This window comes from Saccostrea echinata, unplaced genomic scaffold (assembly GCF_033153115.1).
Source record: "Saccostrea echinata isolate AGI-Se365-2 ecotype Australia unplaced genomic scaffold, CSIRO_AGI_Sech_v1 ptg000006l, whole genome shotgun sequence".
NCBI lineage: Eukaryota > Metazoa > Mollusca > Bivalvia > Ostreida > Ostreidae > Saccostrea > Saccostrea echinata.
This window is the reverse complement of record NW_026889755.1, coordinates 6,896,022-6,921,007: the sequence shown is the minus strand read 5'-3', so window position 1 is coordinate 6,921,007 and position 24,986 is coordinate 6,896,022. Positions and strand designations below refer to the sequence as shown.

The 24,986-nt window shown below is 31.3% G+C and overlaps 1 protein-coding gene across 1 annotated transcript; it reads left to right on the top strand.

The window, feature by feature from the left end:
- Positions 1-3,123: 3,123 nt before the first annotated feature.
- On the top strand, positions 3,124-3,942 carry LOC133180312 (IgGFc-binding protein-like). Its single transcript, XM_061314859.1, has one exon. It carries the CDS (start codon positions 3,124-3,126, stop codon positions 3,940-3,942), a length of 819 nt encoding a protein of 272 aa, XP_061170843.1.
- The last annotated feature ends 21,044 nt before the right edge of the window (positions 3,943-24,986 follow it).

The following is a 24,986-nucleotide window of genomic DNA, read 5'->3' as shown; positions in this document are numbered from 1 at the left end:
CTCTGACTATTGGCCTGGGATCGATATTGGGATGTATATACAAAGTCTTGCAAACAATCTAGTGACGGTGATTTGTCAATGAAAAATTATGCATTGAGCTGAGAACGACACCCAGTCATAAACAAGGGACAAAGGTCGTGAGAGAACGTGACCCAAAAAAGTCTTTATCATTACATATTTTTAAAAAAAATCTCAATTTGTTCAGAAATGTTGATAATTAGTGTACATTTTTATGCTATTGACGTCTGTTCAGTTTAGTTGTCAATAATGAATAAGATGTGTATGTGATGTCCTACCACTGTTTTGAGTCATGGGTAACTGGAAAGATAAGTCTCATTATTATGTAATTGAATAATTTCTTTATCTCTGTTGGCTGAGATCCAATAATGTAGAAAAAATACTATCTGTACACAAAATTCACCTGCACGTGACCTTCAAGGTTAATATATGTTTGAATGTTTATTTATTGTTTAACGTCCCTTTCGAGAATTATTCACTCATATGAAAACGCCACCACTTGCCGGTGGAGAGTTACAAATTTTGACCACTACTGGGCACTCAGGGCCGTTGACTAAAAATATATTCGGAAATTCCAAATTGAAAAAAAAATTTCCGTAAATTTATTTCACTTGCACCTGACTTCCACTCATATGAACATAACACTAAGGCACATGGATTCTTGGGTGAGGGGTGGGTTTGGGATTGCATGAAGCTTGACCCTCTCCCACCTTTTGAGAACGTAACGTTTTGATTTAAACTTTAAGGATAAAAATTATCAATGAAAGGCCCCTGCCCTAGTTTATGGACCTTAAATTCCCCACAAATAAAATTTTGAGTTGGGAGAATTCTTTTCTTTGGGGGGGGGGGGGGGGCTTTACAAAGATTTTTTTCAGGCAAGTTGTCAATTTATTCCTTATAGTACCCTCTTTTTCAAAATCAATCGTATATATTTGCCTGACATTTTTTTCTACGTTGCATCTTAAATAGAATAAAAAATTCCAAAATAATACAATTTGTTATGTTTTTTAAACCCGTTTCTCCCATTATTCTTGGCTAGTACTTCAGTAAATGTAAACTTGTAAGATGGCATTGATTGCTAAATGAGTGTTAGTCATTTTATCATTGAATCATATAATAAAACAATTATTGCTGTTTTGGGGTCAATACGATGATTTATCCATCTTCGAAATACAATATACACCTCGCCCTTCGGGGCTCGGTGAATAGTGTACTTCTCAGGCGTCTAATTCATCGTGTTGATTTTAACAAAAAAAAAAGGAATAATTGCATATAATGAACTTTGAAACCAAGGTTTTTTTTTCAATGAATTTGATTTAAATTAAACAATCTGTTGGAATTTTGATAGGCACTAATTGTAATCCTTTATTAGCCTGTTTTTATATTCCTAATAAACAGATTTCATTAAAAAACTTTTACATGTCGAGAAGAAACTTCATGTGTCCTAAACTCAACATATATATATATATATTCCAGTCGACATGGGATGCTTACTCCTCCAAGGCACCTGATCCCATCTGTGTTGTCTTTAGAGGTCCATGTTTGCTCTGCTCTCGATTTGTATTGTTTCATTGGACTTTTGAGCTTCATTACTGTTCGTAATATATCATGCTTGAAATATTAAATAACGTTTCAATTGATATTTTACACATTCATTCAACAGACATTGCCATGAAATGACCATATATTGAAGGCAAGATAAGATTTACACGGTTTGTTCCTCAAAATGGTACATTTTGAGAAATATTTGAAAATAAATTCACTGGCCCAAACCTTTTTTTCCTTTATTTTATACTACACGATAATCTCAACCTACCAGCACTTAAGACATAAAAAGCTTTATACAAGAAAACAATTTACTGCCTATTTAGTATAATTGTTTTGTAGTTTGATATGGAATTTATTTCACTCATGAAACAGGATTTTTTTAATATATTTTTACTCGTGCTTCGCACTCAAGAAATTATAAAAATAAATCCTGTCCCACTCGTGAAATAAATTCCATATCCAATCTTAAAAAACATCGAATATCCTCTATTTATATCCCAAATATGATACATATACATTTTTGTGCAGAAAGGTCACGCAATTATGTATGCGCATTATTTGCAGGATTTGTTCAATGATAAATATTATTCAAACTATTTTATTATAAGATTCTAATTATTGCCGTGATTACATGTATATCTGGTAAAAGGTTAAATTGTAACTCTTAGGTTAATTACAATTTAAGTACAGAAAGGTCGAGTTAATGGTACCCTTGCTCAGTAAGATAGACACTGATTCCCAGTTTCCTTTACGATTTTGAGTCATGCTACATGAGTAGTTATCTAAAATATAATCCTAAAAATTCCTTGATATAACGAATGTCAGGAATGACACCTTAAGTAAATTTTATAATTAACAATGGTTAATTTTAGTAAACTTTACCCAGGATGGGGATAGTAAACAATTACTACATATGCATAATAAATTTGTTCAATGTATTAGAAATTAGGCGTATATTTTTTGAGATGCTTGGTGTCTTTTATATATCACGTACCTAATAAAAAAGAAATAATTCAAATATCAGTGGTGTCAGAGTAGAAAATTGATTCATATATATATATATATATATGCTGTGAAGTTTTTTATTTTATTTATCTTTCATTCATTTACTTAAATTTGTTATTTTTAGGTGTGAGGGGCAGACAGTTTGTGATTCTTTTTACTACAAATTTAGAAAACGAAAGGAAATCCATATATATTACAGCTGAGAACGATTTTGAATTGAATATTACAACTTCTGACCTCATTGATCCATCCTTAAAATTGGCAATAGATCGTTCAACTGTTGAGAGTTCCCCTTATCAAGTCAATTTACCAAATGCAATTCAGTTAATCCATAACAAAGTGGAACAAAAAGCTATCTTTCTTGAAACTTCTAATGATGTTTCGGTTTTTTTCGAGAATTTTGCACGTTTTACTGCAGATTCTTCCGCTGTTATTCCTGTCCACAAACTCGGAACTAATCACATCGTAGTGACAATGCCTCCAGACTTGCAGAAAAGTCAAATTGCGGTTGCTTCGTTGGAAAATAATACAGAAATTACAATGCGTTTCAAAATGGCAGTAGATACACCATTATACATTGACGGAAACATTTACAGAGACGGTGATATTTTCAGTTTGTGCTTGAACAAGTTCGAAACCTTTCAAGTAGGCCACACCACAGATCTTACAGGGACTCTTGTAAATTCTTCAGCACCAATAGCTGTTTTCTCCGGCGATGAATGCACACGACTTTTGTCACGCGGGGCATGTGATCATCTTGTTGAACAAGTTCCGCCTTTTTTGAATCTTGATAATGTTTTCATTGTTCCATCACATGCTGAAGACCGTACTACAGTCGTCCGGGTTATGGCGGGAAAGGACACAAATCTTACATACACTGTGAATTCTATCACAACAAACTTAACTTTGACCACAGGAAGTTCGCGAGAAGTATCAATTTATAGCAACCAGATCTGTTTAATACAATCCGAGGGTCCTATTCTTGTTACAAGTGTAAGTGTCGCATCGACAACCACTACAAATGGAGATCCTTATATGACCATTGTTCCTGGCATTCACCAGTTTATTGATTATTACAAGGTGCCAATCCCATACAACTACAAAACCAACTATGTGTCCATTACAATTAATTCCAGCGCTGTGTCTGACATCTTAACAAACGGAACTTCAGTTTCGCAATCGAACAAAGTGTATGAAAGTACGATAACTTCAGCAAGTGGGAACTTCACGGTTTTGACATTGAAAGTAATACCAGGTGAACTTACAATACAGACAACGAATCATATACCTTTTGGACTTCTTATATACGGGCATGGTGAATTTGTTGGTTATGGATTTTCAGGAAACACTCTTCTACAAGATGATGAATGATATTAAGACTAGGAAATTTACGTTAGAATAAAATCAAAGACATTCAAATATACTTGATAAACTTGCTGTTTGGCATCAGTACCTACTCTTATTAAAATATGTGATACAAAGTGATATTTATAACTGGCAAGAAAAAAGTTTTAAAAATCAAAGAATATTTGTCAATCATTGAGATATATATATATATATATATATATATATATATATATATATATATATATATATATATATATATATATATATATATACTCAATTGTATAAAAAAAAGACCCCAGCTTTTAACAAAAAGAAACCAGGAAAATACTGATTAGATGTCTGCTTAATTACTTCAGTTTATTTCTGTCATACACGCACATATACATGTAGCATTGTTATTTTCTCTTGAATGGATTATTTTATTATACAGATCAATCAATCTCTGATTACATTATTAAGAGCAATAATTTAAAAAAATAATATAACATCTTGCTTAGAATTTGTTACTCAATTGCTCTCATAAAAAGAACATTGGAATTTATTTACTTATGAATCTGTCATAAAATGATTCAATTATGTAACAAAATTGCCATATGTGTAGTATAAAGTAAGTGTTTGATGGAAAACATAATGGCTCTCTGAAATGATACGTCGATTGTGTTCATAAAGCAGAACAAACGTCACAAGGAACAATCAAGGTGTGCCTTAAATATGTTATATATAATAATGTTTGCTGGATTAAAAATTCGTCTTATACCAGTGTGACTTTTAAAGTGTGTCTTTTTTAGTTTTAGCATTTTGAGAGATTCAATGCAATGCTTAATTTAGAACCAAAATAAGTGAATTGATATCATACTATCAATTTTAAAGCAATATATGGCGTATCTGAGCTAAAAAATGATAATACGAGATTTACTTATAAATCATATGTTATTTACACATGTACGTTCAAATAAAAATTTTCACCGATTTTGAATTTGAATAACCTCACGTTTCTACAATTAAATTGACTTTAAATGTGTTTTTTTTTATTTAAATGTGGAGTCGGTAAATAAATCGGTTATTGTTTTAATATTTTGATATCTTAAACGCGGTTGATTGTTGTTTACAGAAAAATCCTATCTTTATATAAAGTAATAAATCAAATAGAAAGAATTTTTAATTTCGGTTATATGAACTATCAAAAATACACCATATATGACTTTAAACAAAATTAGTTATACTTATTATACTTAGTATGATTGTCGGCAATATTTCAGCCATATTTCGGCGTTACAAATTTATATTGTATGAACGGTTTTGGAAATTTTGGAGTTTCGGCCCCCAATGAGCCTACTCTTTTTCGGAAACTAAATAAACGATCTTTAGTGTGCCAAGGAGGTTGTATATAATCCTTAACACGGGGTACTATTTAACCTATATTGATGTCGCAATAAATGTTTAGCATATTTTATGGCGTGCATTTTAACATTTATTGACAATATAGTATACATCCTGTACAAGTAGGAATCTAAGAAAACATTGACTTTACAGAAATAAAAGTCAGAATATACACAAAACATTTACTAGTATAAACAATTAAATTGATCAAATTTTTTGAAAAACACGTACCATCACAAAATAATCAGGGCAAAAATGTCCGCTGCTCAGTATTTACAGAATATTTAACAAACAAATAAATCTCGACAGTAAAGTACACAAGTTAAACGAAAGTAAGAGACAAGATAAGATAGGGATAAATTAGTACATATTTGATCTCTCTTTTCTTTATGACTATATTATATGAATTTACACATAGAAGATTTTATCATTTCTTCCGAGTCCCAGATAGAGACCACGCGAACTACTAATGAACAAGTGTGAATGTTGACGACAGCAAGCTCAGGTATCCTCTTCTCTCCACCACTCTCTGGTAAAACACAAGTTCAAATTCTGGATTGGTTGTTTAGTTAACACAGCATATTGTATAATGAAAACAATAAAAGGAACAGAACAGTTTTAGAATCCGATATAGTAGGTTGTGAGAACCTGCTGTTAACCAAATATACAAGGACATGTTCGTAAAATACCATCGTTTTAATTTTACATTAGGGGTTTGACATTAGGTCGATTAAGTCATTATTTATCACTCGCATTATGAGGACAGTGGAAAGTTAGAGTAACATGAGGAAGTTCTACATCGTAAGTAAGACGACGACGATGATGATGATGACGACGATGGCGAACAGATAAGCATAATAACAGCAGAATCAGCAGCAAGGATACAATACCTACCAATGGGAAATAGATAATTTATAATAAATCAGTACAAACATCTAAGAGTTTTCAAACAAAAAAACGAAATGATATTACATTATCAATGGCTTAAAGTAGATGATGCTCGTAAGTATTTTCCTGTTCAAAGTCTATTGTTTAAATCATTTACAGAAAGTTAATTATTATTAATGTTCATACCTGTAATTATTACAGCTATCAATAGAAGAGTTGCATTTCCTATAAAGATAACTTGAAGGAAATCGTTTACACTCGAAAAGTCAGCAGCTTCACCTTTAAAAGTAATGCAAGAGCCAGACACAGGGGTATTGTAATGACTCAGGTTTTAGATGGAATGAAATATAATTAAGGAGATAACGAACAGTATTCAAGCTTAAAAGTTTATTATACAATACAAATAGGAGCAGAGCAAACACGGACCTCCAAACATCAGAGGTGGGATCAGGTGCCATGGAGGAGTGAGCATCCCCTGCCGACCGGTCACACCCGCCGTGTGCTCCTTGTCATGATCGGGAAATAAAGGAAAAATCCGTCCACAATTCAGTGTGTAAATAATGGCCTAACAATTAGTATGAAAAACGTCAGTCAGCATTTGACTCAATGATAAATTGTATTTGCTGACAAGGTCATTGTATCGACCATAGAACTTACGAAATGATGGAAACAAGATTACCTTACCTTACCTGAAGCGGCCAGTTTCGTGTGGTCAGCTACAAAGGTACTTAAAATGGTTTCTGTTGTACGTTCATCTACAATGGAGAAAAAGTACTCAATGATTTATATGCTTTTTGTTGTTTCTGTGTACGCAGAGATAACGATAAAACAGATGGTTTACAATTACTATAAAAGGATATATACATGTAATTACACGTACTTAGAAAATGATAAAATTCAGATTTCAAGTTTTGGTTTCGAGCAAAATGTACATCGCTTCCATAGGTTCTTAATTTGAAGATTTCCAGGTTAAAGTGTCATTTAAAGAGATCGTGACACAGTCATGAACAAAATCATTACCTCTACATACAACAATCCCGTCAATGGAAAAGCAACCTATTGTACATTTTGTAGACTGGATTATGACACCTGGTACAGGCGTTCGTGACACGTAATTAAATACAATCAAGTGTCTAACATACCAGAATATGTTTGTACTATGCAAAAAAATCTGTATTTAAAAAGTATGATCCAGTTCATTGACAATTTGATGCACCCAAGACTTACAATGAGCTTGTAACTTTATTTGAAGACGCTTGTTTGTTTTTGTTTAATTATGTTTTAGTTTGTTTCACTTAAAAGAATATAAATTATTTACAACAATACGTAGTTCTATTCGTAATGGAGACCTTTACATATGTTCCCGAAATGCCCCCCCCCCCTCCATTCCCTTTTGGTGCCCCGCTCCTTATAAGTTTCATTTATTTATGCAGAATCTTGGAGGTATAGACCTTTACTATTTATATTCAAAAGTATTTTGGGAAAATAACAACTCACATATGGTAAAATGATATTAGCAATCAAGATTTAAAAGCTTTTGATTTCGCAATTTTCTATATACATAATCTCATTTTACGCCACAATAATGTTTGCTTGAATGTACGTCCCTCGAGAATTTTTCACTCATATGGAGACGCCACCACTTGCCGGTGGAGAGCTGCAAATTTTGTCCTATACTCGGCACTTACGGCCTTTGAGCAGTGAGGGATCTTTTTCGTGCCAGCACCTACTGCGACACGGGACCTCGGTTTATACGGTCTACCCGTCTCCACGTCACATAGTGGGATTCGAACCCGCGACGTAAGGATCAACTGCCACAATAATGAGCTACATTTCAGATTGCAAAAAAATTAAACTGAAAACGTGGGAAGTTACAGCAATCTGAACATTAACCAATCAAGAATTCAGGACTCGTGAATGCTTGCCTTCATATTACTTTCGTATGATTCCGTAGTGTAGGCACTATTTTTATTTACACAACTTTGAATTTTGTCTTCTTTTAATTAAAACTAAGAAATTTATAAATATACTTACAATCTTACACAATCAGATGTCAGCTCACGTGTTTCCGCATGTTTTCTGGATATCTTAATTGTACTTACTTATAATATATACCAATGTCTAAAATTCACAGTATTTTATTGAAAAGTAAGAGAAATGTAGGAGTGATACAGTGTATAAACTTTTAGCCAATCAGATTTCAGCACACTTGCATACATGTCCTTGCTTTCAAATTTTATAGTTGCATAATGTATGTACCCATTATACCTGCAGTCAAACAAGAATATTCAGTTTGCTATAACTGTTTTTTTTTTCAAAGAAATCTGTTGAAATGTTAACATTTTTATTACATCATACTAGGAGATGTGAATGAATATGGTAATTTTCGAAATCATGTGCGTGCATGTATACATAAATGAATTTGCTTATGCTCACTATGCTCTGTATGCATTGTACTTTTCCTAAATACTTTGGAAATGAGTTGTTGAGGTCTATAATAAAAAGATGTTGCTGAATTTGTAGCTTCTATGAAATGAGGCTCAATAGGGAGTAGTGGGAACATTTGAAGGAGCATCTGTAACGGTCTCCTTTACAATTAGAACTAGTTCAATTTTAAAGTTATCTACATGTATAGAGTAACTAATGATAATTTAAAAAATTATCTATATTAATCAAGTAACAGGTCATTACAACTGAAACAAAACTTTCCAAGAACTCGTGTAAGTAAATTGTATAGCGACTTCAAAAGTCGTTGTGTCTGCTTCACTTTGACAGCTGACTTCAGTGTTTTAGGCTGTCCTAAAACTGGCTAGGAGGGAGAACGATCGCTATATGTACATCTGCGTAAAGGTTCTGAGCCTGTATGAGTTCACAACTATAATGAAAGGTTACTACGCTATATTATGTAGAAGGTTTTAGAGTGATTTTTTCAGTATATGTATAAATTATATGCCTGAATGTATTGTACTGAAATTGGTGATTTAATAAATATTGAATTAGTTCATTTAGGCGATGAACTAAAGTTATCTATATCATAACTACTAACTTAAACTATTATGAATGCATTAAAATTTCATAAAGCACATTTAATTTTTTTTTAAAAAATGCAAATACACGTCTTTTCTCCAGAATCTTTGATGTTCGGCCATGTTTTTGTAAAGGAGCATCTACGTCTGTCGTTTTCCTTTTCTGTACTTTAGCATCAAACGGTGTATAGTAAAAAATGTTGGAGCTGCATCTTTCTTTAGCTGTAGTCGACAATAACCCATGAATAGGGTTCTAAATGGCTCAGCTACGAAACAGTAGGGAGGATGTGTCGTTTGCAAAGCTTTGAGTGTGTTTGGAAGGCCATCTATAAATAGTTTTTGCTTTTGTACTCAAATCTGACATGATTTGGGATCCTCGGAAAAGGCAAAGAAACCCCCCGTTTTGACTATAAATGTCCAAAGTGGCGTGATTCAAGTGGAAAAAAACAGACAGTTCGTCGTTTGGGATGCTTATGTATGGGCATTGCAGCTATGATGACCACGGTTATGCTGCCAATGCTCTGTTAACAAGCATTTGTAGAAACTAGCTTATGAATGTATATCCAAGACAAGCTCTTTTTTTCAACTTTTTTATCTTAGCTTAAACAAGGCATATTCAAATTCATTATATTGATATGACTCTTTAAAAAATATCGCTATTGTGTCAGCGCAGTAAATATATGCCCATTACCTGTGAAAAGAAAATATAATCACAAATGGTCACCATTGTAAACTATGAAAAAAAAATGTCTTGGGTCACATTATTTCGCTTTAAATTATGCATCAAATTCTAATTTTTTTTCCCCTATAATCATAATGTCCACTTATGCATCCGTTAAAGAATATATTTCTGTTGCTCCACAAGCATGAAATATGACGATATGAACATCTATTAAGCTCAAAAATCCATTGTTCAAAACAATACAAATTTGGAGCAGAGGAAACACGGACCTCAAAAAAAAAACATCAGAGATGGGATCATGTGCCATAAATTCAACTGTGCTTGTTAAAATAAGAAACATATTCCCAAAATGTTTACTTTGAAATTTTTTTTGGGGGGGAGGGGGGGGATGTTTGTCGTTTTTGTCAGTAAATATAATTGTCTTATTCAAGTTTTTAATTTCAGTTTCTAATTTCTGTACTTTTGAATATTGACATTCGTACACGCGTAGTTTTATCTCAAACATGATAAATTATCTAAATGGATATTGTGACCTTAAGGTCTTAAATTTTAAACCAACAAATAGAAACTCCTTCATAGTTTTTTTTTTTTTTAAAAAGAATCTTAATATTATTAATATTACTTACGGTGTATTTTTTATTTTATTATTACGGTATAATGAAGAAAACGCAGAATAAACAGAAATTTCTCTTGATATAAACCTTTCTTTTCTTATTCGAGGGTGCGAGAATTTTTTCTTGTAGTGGTTATATGACTGGCTACATTAAATAGCTGGTAAAAAAAAACCTCTCGCTACATAAAGTATATAAGTGTCTCGGGGATACCTAAACCAGAGCGCAGAGCTGCAGGTAGTTTACGATTGAAACCAATTCCTACGTAGTATCCTTTTACAACACTAATACTACAATTATCTGTATTTGCCTTTTATTCAATTAATTAACACGATCACTTTTTTTGTTTTAGGGAAGTACAACATTTCAGTGCCATGACATTTAACTCGTTCAATATTTTTATGAATTTTCAAGCCGATGCTTATTTATATCATGACACAAACAAGGTAATATCACATAAGAAATTTAAGCATCTCCGTAAAATGGTCCTGTTTGTTTAAATTGACATATTTTATTCAGAAAAATCTCTTTAGGGTGACTCTCTCACTCGTTTTTTTTTTTTTTTAAATCTCATGTTGTGTAAAGCAACAGTGACAAATGGCCATCAATCAAGGCATGAATCTGTGGCTTCAGTTGCAAAAAACAAAAAAACAAAAAAAAACTTAAGGTACCCGTGTTTACTCTCGAAGTTTCAGTGTTTACTTACTGTGAATTTGAATTATTTTAATTAAATTATTATTATTGTCATTTTCCTAAATTTTAACATGCGTTTTTTGTATATTAATAGGAAATATTACGTGTATATATATTTACATATTGTTACTATGATGTACATGTACATCATTGGTATTATTTTTTAAAGGGTATGAAGGGTCTAAACCCCCCATCCACCCACCCCCCCAAAAAAGTTATTTAAAGATTCATAGTAAATCAAAGTATTAGAATATTTATTTACTGTATACATGTATAACATTAGTAATTTTTGTTAGGGTAATGTAAAAATGTTATACTATCAAGTTTCCTTTTTTTTCATCTATTTTTTTCGCATCAAAAAAGAAATCAATTTAGTAAATAATATTATTTAGATACATTGTATATGGTGTTTTAGGATTTTATTCAGCATAATAAACTTTAAATTTTCCTTGATGTCCATTTTTAGATTTATGTATGACCATTTCTTAAGTTAAGACGTCCTAGTTTAGGACGACCCAAAGTCAGCTTTAATTTTCATGCATAAGATTGTCTTTGGATCATCCTAAAATTTTCCTAAGATTATTCTTAGGAACTTTTTAAAGACAATTCTTAGGAAAGTTTTATAAACATACCTGCAGAAAACAAAGTTAATGAACCATTACCTATATACAGTTATACTGTTAATGATTATATGTGAAGATAAGTAATGGTTATCATGCTCAAAAGTCCATCTAAAAATTGAAAGCAGAGCAAACACGGACCTAAAAAACATAGACGGGATCAATTATGATGCAGGATTAAGTATCCCCTGTCAACCGGTCACACCCACCATGTGCTCTTTCTCATAAAATCAGACGCAGCTAAATATGAGAATAATTGCCTAACAATTTGGGTGATAGATGTCAGTCAACATTCGACCAGATAACAAATTGTATTTGCAAACAAGGTCATTATATCGACCATAGAATTTGCGAAATTTCGACTTAAAATGAGATTTGTATCATCAAATTATTACTCAGTAGCCTGCCTCCTTTTAGAAATTGTTTACATGTAGAACATTTTCCTGACTATTAAAGCAACTGGAAGACATAAACACCATATTCAAGATGGTATTAAATGGTATTTTAGGCTAAATAAGGGAGGTTGAAGATAGAAAGGTGAAATCATCACGTTTATCATGAAGTTTAGTTGTTCGTTTGTTACAATGTCTCTCTAGTTTAGCATCCAAATATAAACAACTTTTTATCAAGTTCAGTTAAGATAATAATTTGTAATGTTAAAATTACAAAATATTGAGAACGATATTCAGTTCACATGTATGCAAAAAAGGACTGCATGAAAGTGATGAACATAGTTACCAAAATATTAGAATATGCCTTGTGATTTTACTATTTGTAATGTTAGTTAAAAAAAAAATTCTTTAATTCGGAAAAAAAATCCGAACTCTGTGCATGCTTCTTTTCCCCAAAATTGGAGAGTTTTAAAGAAGTTGTGTTCTTTAAATACCTTGTGTAAACCTTTTTCAACAACAGAGAACCTTAATTTGAGACTGTACTTGTAAAGAATCAATTACAAAGGCGAGTTTGTATTATTCGCACATCTGTCCTTTGAATTTCTTTAGTTTAAAAATAAAACTTATTTCATCTTCATTTAAATGTAACGTTTGAAAAAAGAACCCCTCTTCTTTCTCCCAGGTTTATTTTTATCTTGCCAGGCTAATTTATTTCAAAATTTCATTATCCTGGTGAAAACATGTCTAATAATAATCTGTCGTAAAATAATCGGTATCTTTGTATCAGGTCTTTGTGCTCTTTTTCTTCAGATGGATACTTTAGACTTGGGAACGTAACACGACTCCAACTGCATGAATAAACATCATAGGGATACATAGAAAAACAATTAAATTCTTCTGCTCAAGAACAGCAAAGTCATGCTTAGTAATATTGATACGGAAGCATCCTTAGGAAGTCCCCCCCCCCGAACCTTTTTTATACTGAACTGATTTCTGCTTTTTCCTAGCTAATGTGTTCAGATGAACAATGTGACCTATAGACCTCTTTTTATGTGAAACAGATCATAATTTGAGCATATATATGTATTTTCTAAAACGGAGAACAAAAAATTAATTTTTTTGTGGTTGGTAGCAGAGATTCTATGTATTTACATTTTATTTGTTTCTTCTTTTTTTTTTTCGTTTGTTTGTTTGTTTGTATGTTTGTTTTGCATTTATATTTGTTTGTTTCTTCTGTTGAAATTTTTTTTCGATCTTATAAAATTTAAACATAGCGTTTTCAATATCCTCATGTCTTGTTTAACGCAATAGATATGTGCAATATAACTGAGGTAATTATAAGTACGTAAACTCCCCGCCGGGTTTCACAAAACTACCGTAAGATTTGTCCTAAGATAGATCTTACGATCATCTTAAGATCTGACTTATGAAAATCATAAGATTTGTCTTTGTTGTTTCACAAAACTATCTCAAGTATAAGAAATCTTACGATGAGTCTTAAGAGAAATTCCATTCTTCGATATTACAGGTAATTTTTTAAAAATATGTTTGCACGAAGTTTAGTTTTGTTTCTTTAATTTTCTTTGAAATATTGAAATAATAGTGTGTCTCATATAGTCTCTTTTGCAGATATACTCTCGGAAAAAAACATTTTATTGCATCAACTTTAATGTACTTTGTGTGTGTGTGGTTTTGTTTTGTTTTGTTTTTTTTTGGGGGGGGGGGGGTCATAAAACTAAATTTGAATTATTTTCATCACAAAAAATTATTGAATAAAATTTGCTTAAATGTCTTTTTGCTCAGAAAATAGTAGTTACTGACTGAATGTTTGTGATACTACTTTTAATTAAATCTACTAGTGTATCTGAACATTTGAAAGTAATGAAGGACTTAGCAATGAATCCTTTCGAAACATCAAATCGTGTTCAAAGTTCGTTCATAAAATTCGATGAAGGTGTCTCTTAAACGCTTCAACTACTGCAACAAAATAACAATGCTAACAGACGAAGGAACAATAATTACTTTCAATCATAATTTTACAGTTTCAAATGCTATGAAGAAAGCATGAATAAAACATGCACATGCATGCAGCATCAAATGTTACAGCTGCAGTAATTATATTGAATTTTCAAACACATTCCGGTAGATTTATGAGGGATACCCCAAGAATTAAAACTATTTGATTTTCATCTAATTTTGTAAGACTGAAAGAAATGTTTACTTTCAAATTAAAAAAAAATCACCACAATGTAACAAAATAAAATAAAGTAAAACGTCTTAAAAATGCAGGGTAGCTACACAGAAGTTCGGGGTTTTTTTTACTTTCATGGGCGAGACTTATCCAATCCATAAAAATGCATATATTTCGTATTTTTATTTCTTCAAAATATATTTACTTAATATATCAATAAACTACATGTTTCTAGAATTACGCTGGCTATTTTAAAAAATTCATAAGTTAGCAGTGTAGGTCTTAGAAATTGTGATGTTCTTGAGGGGTATTGAATTCAAAATTGAATAAATTCGAATAAATTTATATAGGATATCTGAATCTTACATACATGTACATATATACATGGCCTTGAGAAGCAATTACAGAGTGGGGGTGTTCCAATTTCAGTTAGGAGGGGGCACAACCAAAGAAAAATACCTCGAAATGAATAAAGTGGCACATACATAAGGTAGGTACATTTTATGTTTTCTATCGTATATTTATTGGTAAATTATTTGGGGGTGGGGGTCATTGTTCCGACTGGCCTAATATAGCCCAAAGGATTGTTCTATCTCTAAAACCTGTTTTCTTTAAATATCCTTCGGTTTTTAGCCAAAAGATATACTGTCACAAGTTTCACTTTAGACAGGTATCTAGTTCTCTTAAGATTAAGAAAAATCCTAAGATTATCATAAGACATGGCAGTTTTGTGAAACGGCTTTGGTGCAATCTTAAGATAATTTTCTGTCTTAAGACAGATCTTAGTCATAAGATAGTTTTGTGAAACGGGACTCCCATCCATATGAAGTGCAATATGAAAAAATCACTGTCTAAATTTAAATTAATTCATATCTGAAATATTGAAAAAATGCATATTATTTTATCTGTGCTTACAAATTCCCTGTTTTCTTTATCTTATTTCTGTCATTTAAATTTTGACAAAGGAACGTACGGTAACTTTATCTTGGATTTAAATGGATAGTTTGAACAGGAGTCGGTCTTTGTGCTTGGTTTATCTTTTGAATCTTGCATGTTTATTTGTACAAGAAACTCTCACATGTTTTTTTTTAATGCTTCGAAAGTATTATTCTAATAAAATATCGAATAATTAATTGAGAAAACCAAGAAAGCATAGACATGGGGTTGCTGTAAAACACTTCTTTCACACACAAAAGTACATACTATTTTGAAGGGTCAAATTCTAAATTCAATCAATAGTGAATTCATAACTTATGATATGGAGATACTACAGATATTAGGCTATTGAAGAGACATGACGTTCAAAATAAAAATAAGGATTGATTGACTAATAATATGATTTAAAAAATAGTATTTTAAAACATGTAGTGTTAGCCTTATATCTTTTAATGTTAGATTGAATTAACATATTTTTAATAAGGCGAATTTTCACTATTTAGGTCCTTATTCATCATGTATCTAGCGAAAAAGTGTTGTTGGTATAAACAGATCTTTAAAAAATTATTTCGCATAGAGGACATTTTTGAAAATGACGTTTTTCGATTTATTCGTTTATCTAATATTCTCTCTTTGAATTGATAATAGCAAACATTGTCTAAAATTTGCTTTGGAAGTTTTATCAAGATTTTAGCGCTTCTTTGCTTTAAAGCTAGCATTACACTAAACAGATTGTATTTATATAACGATGAAAATACATGTACATGTAACAACTAATTTGAAATACTTGAATAAAAAGGTATACATAAATTTATTACTTATTGAGCAGTTAATACAGGGTTTTTGTAGATGCGTATTCGTAATATACTGTATCATTATATATACACATTGTAATTATATATCTTAATAATTTTGCAATATACGCAGTACAGTTAAGGCTACACATGAAGATAATATGGTAGTGAGGTCATAATGAGATTTGACGTCATGTCAGTTGCTCCGCCCAGATAGATCTATATAAGGAAATAGAGCTCAAAAAATCTATTCAATGATGATTGCGAGAATTTGTAATGATTGTCTGTATTTTCATGTTTAAATAAATAAACATTAGTGATTTTCTCTTATATAGTAACAACACGTCTTCGAAATAATTCTCTTTTTATTGTGTCGTTTGGCTGCATTCGGCTTCAGCCAAGCGCTTGCACTCGGTGACACGGAATGTTGTTTACATCTTTCATCTGGCTACAGCAGCTGAGATATGCAGTGGATAAATGCAACAGTCAGACAATCTTAAAGGAGAATAGGGATAAGATAAGAGACCTAACGTTAGGCATTATTTATCTTTTTGATGAGAAGATGACGTTATTTCGGAAAATCATGGAAAACTGAGACGATCCACACAACATGTACCTCCCCAGGTCCCTTCTGTTCATTAAGGTGTGTATGCGCATAAGTATCAACATGTACACATACTATTCTGTACATCGATGTAAAATAACCGTGAACATGTAAAATAAGATGTATTGTTACAGTCCGTCACAAACTGTAATGCAGTGCCTTGTGTGTATGCCCCCCCCCCCCCCCACACACACAAACATTATGACATTATGAAAGTTGCACACTTTTAAACATGCAATGATGTTGTCCTTTGGCATAGAAGTACAAACATGTTACATAATATAAGCACAGCATGTCATGATATCAAATTATAATTTAGATGCAGTCACACTTACAATGTACATGTATTTGTGAAGTCAAAGTGCACAGTGTACAATGTATGTGCACTGTACATACAAGAGTATAAGACCCTACGAATTTTAATTTATACCTCTGGCAATCAAAAATATATGAATTTTAAGATTTCATTTTTTACCAGTGATTCATATTTTAAATTCATCAGTAGAACTTTTATCTATCTGTATCACTAGGTTGTAAATTTGTAGAATTTCTACATTTATAAAGATAAAATATTTGAATTTTCATTCGTCTGACTACATGTACATTAAGTCAGTCTTATTTTTATATACATGTAGTTATAAACTGTTTATATGTATAATTCTTTTATCATTGTAGCTGTCACAGAACTGGTTAAAACTGGCATTTACATCAAACAGAACTACCAAAATAGATGCATCAATTTCTCCACTGGGTATGATCACTACTAAACCATTTCACTTTACATTAATTTTATAATATAATAGTATTAATTTTTTTTATTTTTGTATAGGTGAAAGGATTAAATGTTATCTTTAGTATATTGATTTTATTTTTTTTTACTTTTAGCTACCAATGAATTCTTGTTTTGCAAATGTCATAGGTTTCAATTTCCCAGAAAAGTTTTGTATCGAAAGTTTGTTTCCATTTATTTTATGAATATCAGAAAATATAGTATAGCATACATGTAGTTTGTTTTGCACAATGCAATGTTATTTCATTCTACAATAGTAATCATTATGTATTTCATTCATTACATATATATTGTGTTGTAGCTACTCCCAAACAATTTGAACAGGCAGCAAGTGTTTGCAGCAATAAAATAAAAAGGTATGCTCCATATTAGCTATAAACCATACATATCAAGATTATTGAAATGTTTTGATAATAAAAACAGTAGAGTTACAATATATACATGTATATGTTTTCCATGTTAATCAATGCATTGCTTTGAGTATCACTTTTTCAAAACACCAATGAACTTTCCATAATGGCATTTCATTTTGTTTTCAAAATTGATTTCATCCAGAAGAATTGTTTGAACTGTGGACTGTTTGAAATATTTTGCACCTGCTCAGAAATCCGTTCACAGCCTGCCTTTGAATTTGAAAAGCTGTTCTTAATTAAATAAATTTTCTAGATAAATAATACTTTGAATTTTTAACAGTACAATGGTGTGAAAGTTTGAAGGCTGTTAAGATTTGAATATCTTTACTTGCATGTATTCTGAATGGGCCGTAGCTGCCTATACGCAAATACGCAGGTGCGTACACATCGTTTTCAAATAAAAAAAAAAGGGGGGGGGGGAGATATATTAGAAGAGAAAAAATATCAATACCACCCAGAAAATATTTGTGTTTCAAATTATTTTATTTCATACTGTTTCGATTCAAATTCAAATTTTATATTACCATGTCTTTATAACAAAATTATAATGTTTTATTAAATCATTGCCAAACCAAATAAAACATTCATTAATTTGTAATTCTTCTACAACACATTGATAATTTTTAAATATCTTTTAGCCAAAAGATATACTGTCACAAGTTTCACTTTAGACAGGTATCTAGTTCTCTTAAGATTAAGAAAAATCCTAAGATTATCATAAGACATGGCAGTTTTGTGAAACGGCTTTGGTGCAATCTTAAGATAATTTTCTGTCTTAAGACAGATCTTAGTCATAAGATAGTTTTGTGAAACGGGCCTCCCATCCATATGAAGTGCAATATGAAAAAATCGCTGTCTAAATTTAAATTAATTCATATCTGAAATATTGAAAAAATGCATATTATTTTATCTGTGCTTACAAATTCCCGGTTTTCTTTATCTTATTTCTGTCATTTAAATTTTGACAAAGGAACGTACGGTAACTTTATCTTGGATTTAAATGGATAGTTTGAACAGGAGTCGGTCTTTGTGCTTATTTTATCTTTTGAATCTTGCATGTTTATTTGTACAAGAAACTCTCACATGTTTTTTTTTAATGCTTCGAAAGTATTATTCTAATAAAATATCGAATAATTAATTGAGAAAACCAAGAAAGTATAGACATGGGGTTGCTGTAAAACACTTCTTTCACACACAAAAGTACATACTATTTTGAAGGGTCAAATTCTAAATTCAATCAATAGTGAATTCATAACTTATGATATGGAGATACTACAGATATTAGGCTATTGAAGAGACATGACGTTCAAAATAAAAATAAGGATTGATTGACTAATAATATGATTTAAAAAATAGTATTTTAAAACATGTAGTGTTAGCCTTATATCTTTTAATGTTAGATTGAATTAACATATTTTTAATAAGGCGAATTTTCACTATTTAGGTCCTTATTCATCATGTATCTAGCGAAAAAGTGTTGTTGGTATAAACAGATCTTTAAAAAATTATTTCGCATAGAGGACATTTTTGAAAATGACGTTTTTCGATTTATTCGTTTATCTAATATTCTCTCTTTGAATTGATAATAGCAAACATTGTCTAAAATTTGCTTTGGAAGTTTTATCAAGATTTTAGCGCTTCTTTGCTTTAAAGCTAGCATTAAACTAAACAGATTGTATTTATATAACGATGAAAATACATGTACATGTAACAACTAATTTGAAATACTTGAATAAAAAGGTATACATAAATTTATTACTTATTGAGCAGTTAATACAGGGTTTTTGTAGATGCGTATTCGTAATATACTGTATCATTATATATACACATTGTAATTATATATCTTAATAATTTTGCAATATACGCAGTACAGTTAAGGCTACACATGAAGATAATATGGTAATGAGGTCATAATGAGATTTGACGTCATGTCAGTTGCTCCGCCCAGATAGATCTATATAAGGAAATAGAGCTCAAAAAATCTATTCAATGATGACTGCGAGAATTTGTAATGATTGTCTGTATTTTCATGTTTAAATAAATAAACATTAGTGATTTTCTCTTATATAGTAACAACACGTCTTCGAAATAATTCTCTTTTTATTGTGTCGTTTGGCTGCATTCGGCTTCAGCCAAGCGCTTGCACTCGGTGACACGGAATGTTGTTTACATCTTTCATCTGGCTACAGCAGCTGAGATATGCAGTGGATAAATGCAACAGTCAGGCAATCTTAAAGGAGAATAGGGATAAGATAAGAGACCTAACGTTAGGCATTATTTATCTTTTTGATGAGAAGATGACGTTATTTCGGAAAATCATGGAAAACTGAGACGATCCACACAACATGTACCTCCCCAGGTCCCTTCTGTTCATTAAGGTGTGTATGCGCATAAGTATCAACATGTACACATACTATTCTGTACATCGATGTAAAATAACCGTGAACATGTAAAATAAGATGTATTGTTACAGTCCGTCACAAACTGTAATGCAGTGCCTTGTGTGTATGCCCCCCCCCCCCCCCACACACACAAACATTATGACATTATGAAAGTTGCACACTTTTAAACATGCAATGATGTTGTCCTTTGGCATAGAAGTACAAACATGTTACATAATATAAGCACAGCATGTCATGATATCAAATTATAATTTAGATGCAGTCACACTTACAATGTACATGTATTTGTGAAGTCAAAGTGCACAGTGTACAATGTATGTGCACTGTACATACAAGAGTATAAGACCCTACGAATTTTAATTTATACCTCTGGCAATCAAAAATATATGAATTTTAAGATTTCAGTTTTTACCAGTGATTCATATTTTAAATTCATCAGTAGAACTTTTATCTATCTGTATCACTAGGTTGTAAATTTGTAGAATTTCTACATTAATAAAGATAAAATATTTGAATTTTCATTCGTCTGACTACATGTACATTAAGTCAGTCTTATTTTTATATACATGTAGTTATAAACTGTTTATATGTATAATTCTTTTATCATTGTAGCTGTCACAGAACTGGTTAAAACTGGCATTTACATCAAACAGAACTACCAAAATAGATGCATCAATTTCTCCACTGGGTATGATCACTACTAAACCATTTCACTTTACATTAATTTTATAATATGCTAGTATTAATTTTTTTTTTTTTTTGTATAGGTGAAAGGATTAAATGTTATCTTTAGTATATTGATTTTATTTTTTTTTACTTTTAGCTACCAATGAATTCTTGTTTTGCAAATGTCATAGGTTTCAATTTCCCAGAAAAGTTTTGTATCGAAAGTTTGTTTCCATTTATTTTATGAATATCAGAAAATATAGTATAGCATACATGTAGTTTGTTTTGCACAATGCAATGTTATTTCATTCTACAATAGTAATCATTATGTATTTCATTCATTACATATATATTGTGTTGTAGCTACTCCCAAACAATTTGAACAGGCAGCAAGTGTTTGCAGCAATAAAATAAAAAGGTACACTGTATGCTCCATATTAGCTATAAACCATACATATCAAGATTATTGAAATGTTTTGATAATAAAAACAGTAGAGTTACAATATATACATGTATATGATTTCCATGTTAATCAATGCATTGTTTTGAGTATCACTTTTTCAAAACACCAATGAACTTTCCATAATGGCATTTCATTTTGTTTTCAAAATTGATTTCATCCAGAAGAATTGTTTGAACTGTGGACTGTTTGAAATATTTTGCACCTGCTCAGAAATCCGTTCACAGCCTGCCTTTGAATTTGAAAAGCTGTTCTTAATTAAATAAATTTTCTAGATAAATAATACTTTGAATTTTTAACAGTACAATGGTGTGAAAGTTTGAAGGCTGTTAAGATTTGAATATCTTTACTTGCATGTATTCTGAATGGGCCGTAGCTGCCTATACGCAAATACGCAGGTGCGTACACACCGTTTTCAAATAAAAAAAAAGAGGGGGGGGGGGAGATATATTAGAAGAGAAAAAATATCAATACCACCCGGCAAATATTTGTGTTTCAAATTATTTTATCTCATACTGTTTCGATTCAAATTCAAATTTTATATTACCATGTCTTTATAACAAAATTGTAATGTTTTATTAAATCACTGCCAAACCAAATAAAACATTCATTAATTTGTAATTCTTCTACAACACATTGATAATTTTTAAATATCTTTGAGAAAATATTAACCGTTGAATGCTGTGATCCACTAGAATATGATTTGATATATAACATTATTTTTGTTAAGAATTGAAATTAATTATATTTGTTGCTGAAAGTTAAAAAGGAGTAGATGATACCAATACATCTTTTTAAAAAATATTCAGCCTCTACATGTACAATAAATTTGCATGGAAATATTTAACTTTGTGTTAAAAACAATATTACTATGTCTTGCACGTTCTAAAGAAAATCGAAATGGCATGATTTTGAATGAAATATTTGGTAAAACCCATGAGCTTCCAGGGACTTCGCCCCTGGGCCATCATCAGGGCTTCGCCGTCGACCCACTGGGGGCCTCAAAGCAGACGCCAGCCGTTCTCTGCGTACATTAATTTTACTTCCATTCTGGCTACGCGCCTGTCTGTGTTTTTGGGCATCAACAAGATCTAAATTTCAGCATGTATATTGTGTTCACCTGTTCTTTAACAGAGTATCTGTTTCTTGGTATCAAAGGAGCCAGAGGCAAACTGGTGATGGGGGGGGGGGGGGGAGGGGGTTACATCTGTAGAAAGGAAAACAGGTTATTTAATATAGGAGTAAGCATCCCAATCCCTTCCTACTGTTCTTAAAACTTTTAACGTAGTCTAGAACCCCTAAACAGTTGAAGGTTTGATAACTAAAAGAATCACATATGTGTAAAAAACAAAACAAAAACAAAACAAAAACAAAAAAAACTAAGTTCTGTTGGAGATATTTTTTCTGTGTGTCTACTTGGGGAGCATAAATATTTTATCATTGATAGGGGCTGTCTGTTGTTTATTACAGAAGACTGAAGCTTTCAATATTTTTAACCATGGGCATTTTCAAATTGATATACATGATTGATGTTGCGGCAAATTTTAGGCCTATTGTTGACGAACGGAGGAAATGCGGTAGGTGTCGAATACGTCTTGTGTAGCATATAAAAGAACGAAGATATACAAAACAAAGTAAAGTCGCGGATTTTTTTTATGCATACCGTTTTGATTTAGTGAAATAAAGCCCAGCACAGTCCGTAGGTATTATTTGTTTAAAATTTGCGAGGTACACAAACTCTATTAAGTACCACAGAGTTATCTCCCATGCCGGGTCAATGATGCGTTTGAAAACTATATTTAGAATGAATGTGTTAAGATTTCAATTTTTAATCAAAAAGTGCAAGGGCAAGGCGACAACCCAAGAGGTAGGTTTTTATTTTAAATTCTTTATTTTACTGTATAGTTTTTAAAAAGTGATGCTCATTTCTTTGTAATTCATTAGGCAATTTAAAATTTCCGATTAAATGATGAAAAATACCCTATTTTTGAATACCGGTGTTTGTTTTCAATGAATAACTTAAATATCTCAGAAATCTGACTGAATGAGCATTAGTTTTTCGATAGGATAGATACCAAGGGACACAATGAAACATTGTACAGTTCAAATATTGTTTGCCTTGCCCTTGCACTTTTTGGTTAAATTTGACATTTCATATCTTGACCTAAAATCGGAGCTCACGTGACTGTAGAGGGTCACATGATGACAAAATATACCGATGTGAAAAGCGATGGACAAACTCTTCATAAAGCCATTAAGATATTTCAGATAGAGTTTCATGCTAAAAAATAAGACAATTGAACTTTAAGTGTCTCGTTTTTGGTGCCTTTTTATAGAAAATGTTGCCTTAACTGTACTGCGTAGAAGGTTTATTCATTCTTTTAAATATGGAAACTGTTCCAGGACGGAGGAGGACATAATCCTACTTTACATTGCAAGATTTTCAAACTCTTAATTTTGCCTTCACTCTGATATAAATTAATGGTTTTGGACAAAAATCACTTTTTAAGTTGCATTTCTCATGTTTATTTGTATTCTATAATTCTTGCGAATAAAAAATTTGAAAATAATGGTATAGTTAACGAATTTTAAGTAATCCTTCACTGTGTTGCAGAGATTGGTTGCATATATGGGCCAGAGCCCTGATTTACAAAGGAACTTATGACGAAGACTATAAATTTATAATAGTTCTAGAATTAACAAACAATTCGTAATTTTGAGTGATTATTATTATACAAAATAATAAAATTGAATTCTTCTTCGCATAAAATAAATGAATTGCAAAAGTAGTTATTGGTCTTAACCGTAATTTCTTTTGTAAATCTGGACCCAAAACTTATTCAAAAAGAAATTAATGACATTTTAGGAAGCCTGCTAAACAATAGACAAAAAGACAGAACATAATAAAAGCATCCAATATCTTTACGTTTATGGTACTGATACTTTATTAGAAATTTCTTTAATTATCATTTACGTCTTTAGTCATTGGCTATCATTTATGAAACTTTTCGCTTTATACTCATATGAACAACATGTTTCTCTTTTTTTAAGACCCCAAAATGATTTTTTTTACTCAGAATAAAAATTGACAAAAATATTCATCTTCTATTAAGATTCTTAAAAACAGGGTATTGATAATTGATTAAATCATAATCCTTGACCTATTTACATGTAAAAGATATGTGTGAGGTTTTCGCAGATTTTTATCTGAAGAAAAAACGACATATTTTGATGAACCTTTTACCATGATCCTTTATGAAGTATAAAGTCCACAAAAAATATTGTACATACTTTAATTTTTAATTATTCGATGTAAATGTTTTGTAAACAGATATTGAACATGCCCTATCTTTAAAGTCTTACTGCGTGTTCAAAAAACAACAAATATTTATATCTTAAAAGAAAGAGAAGTCTTCCTGGTAAGCGCTGCATAATTTCATTTGCCGATCGTATCTACTTTGGGCGTAATCCATTGTATTGACATTAATGTTGAAGCGATTTCGTTACTGAGTAACCCTAA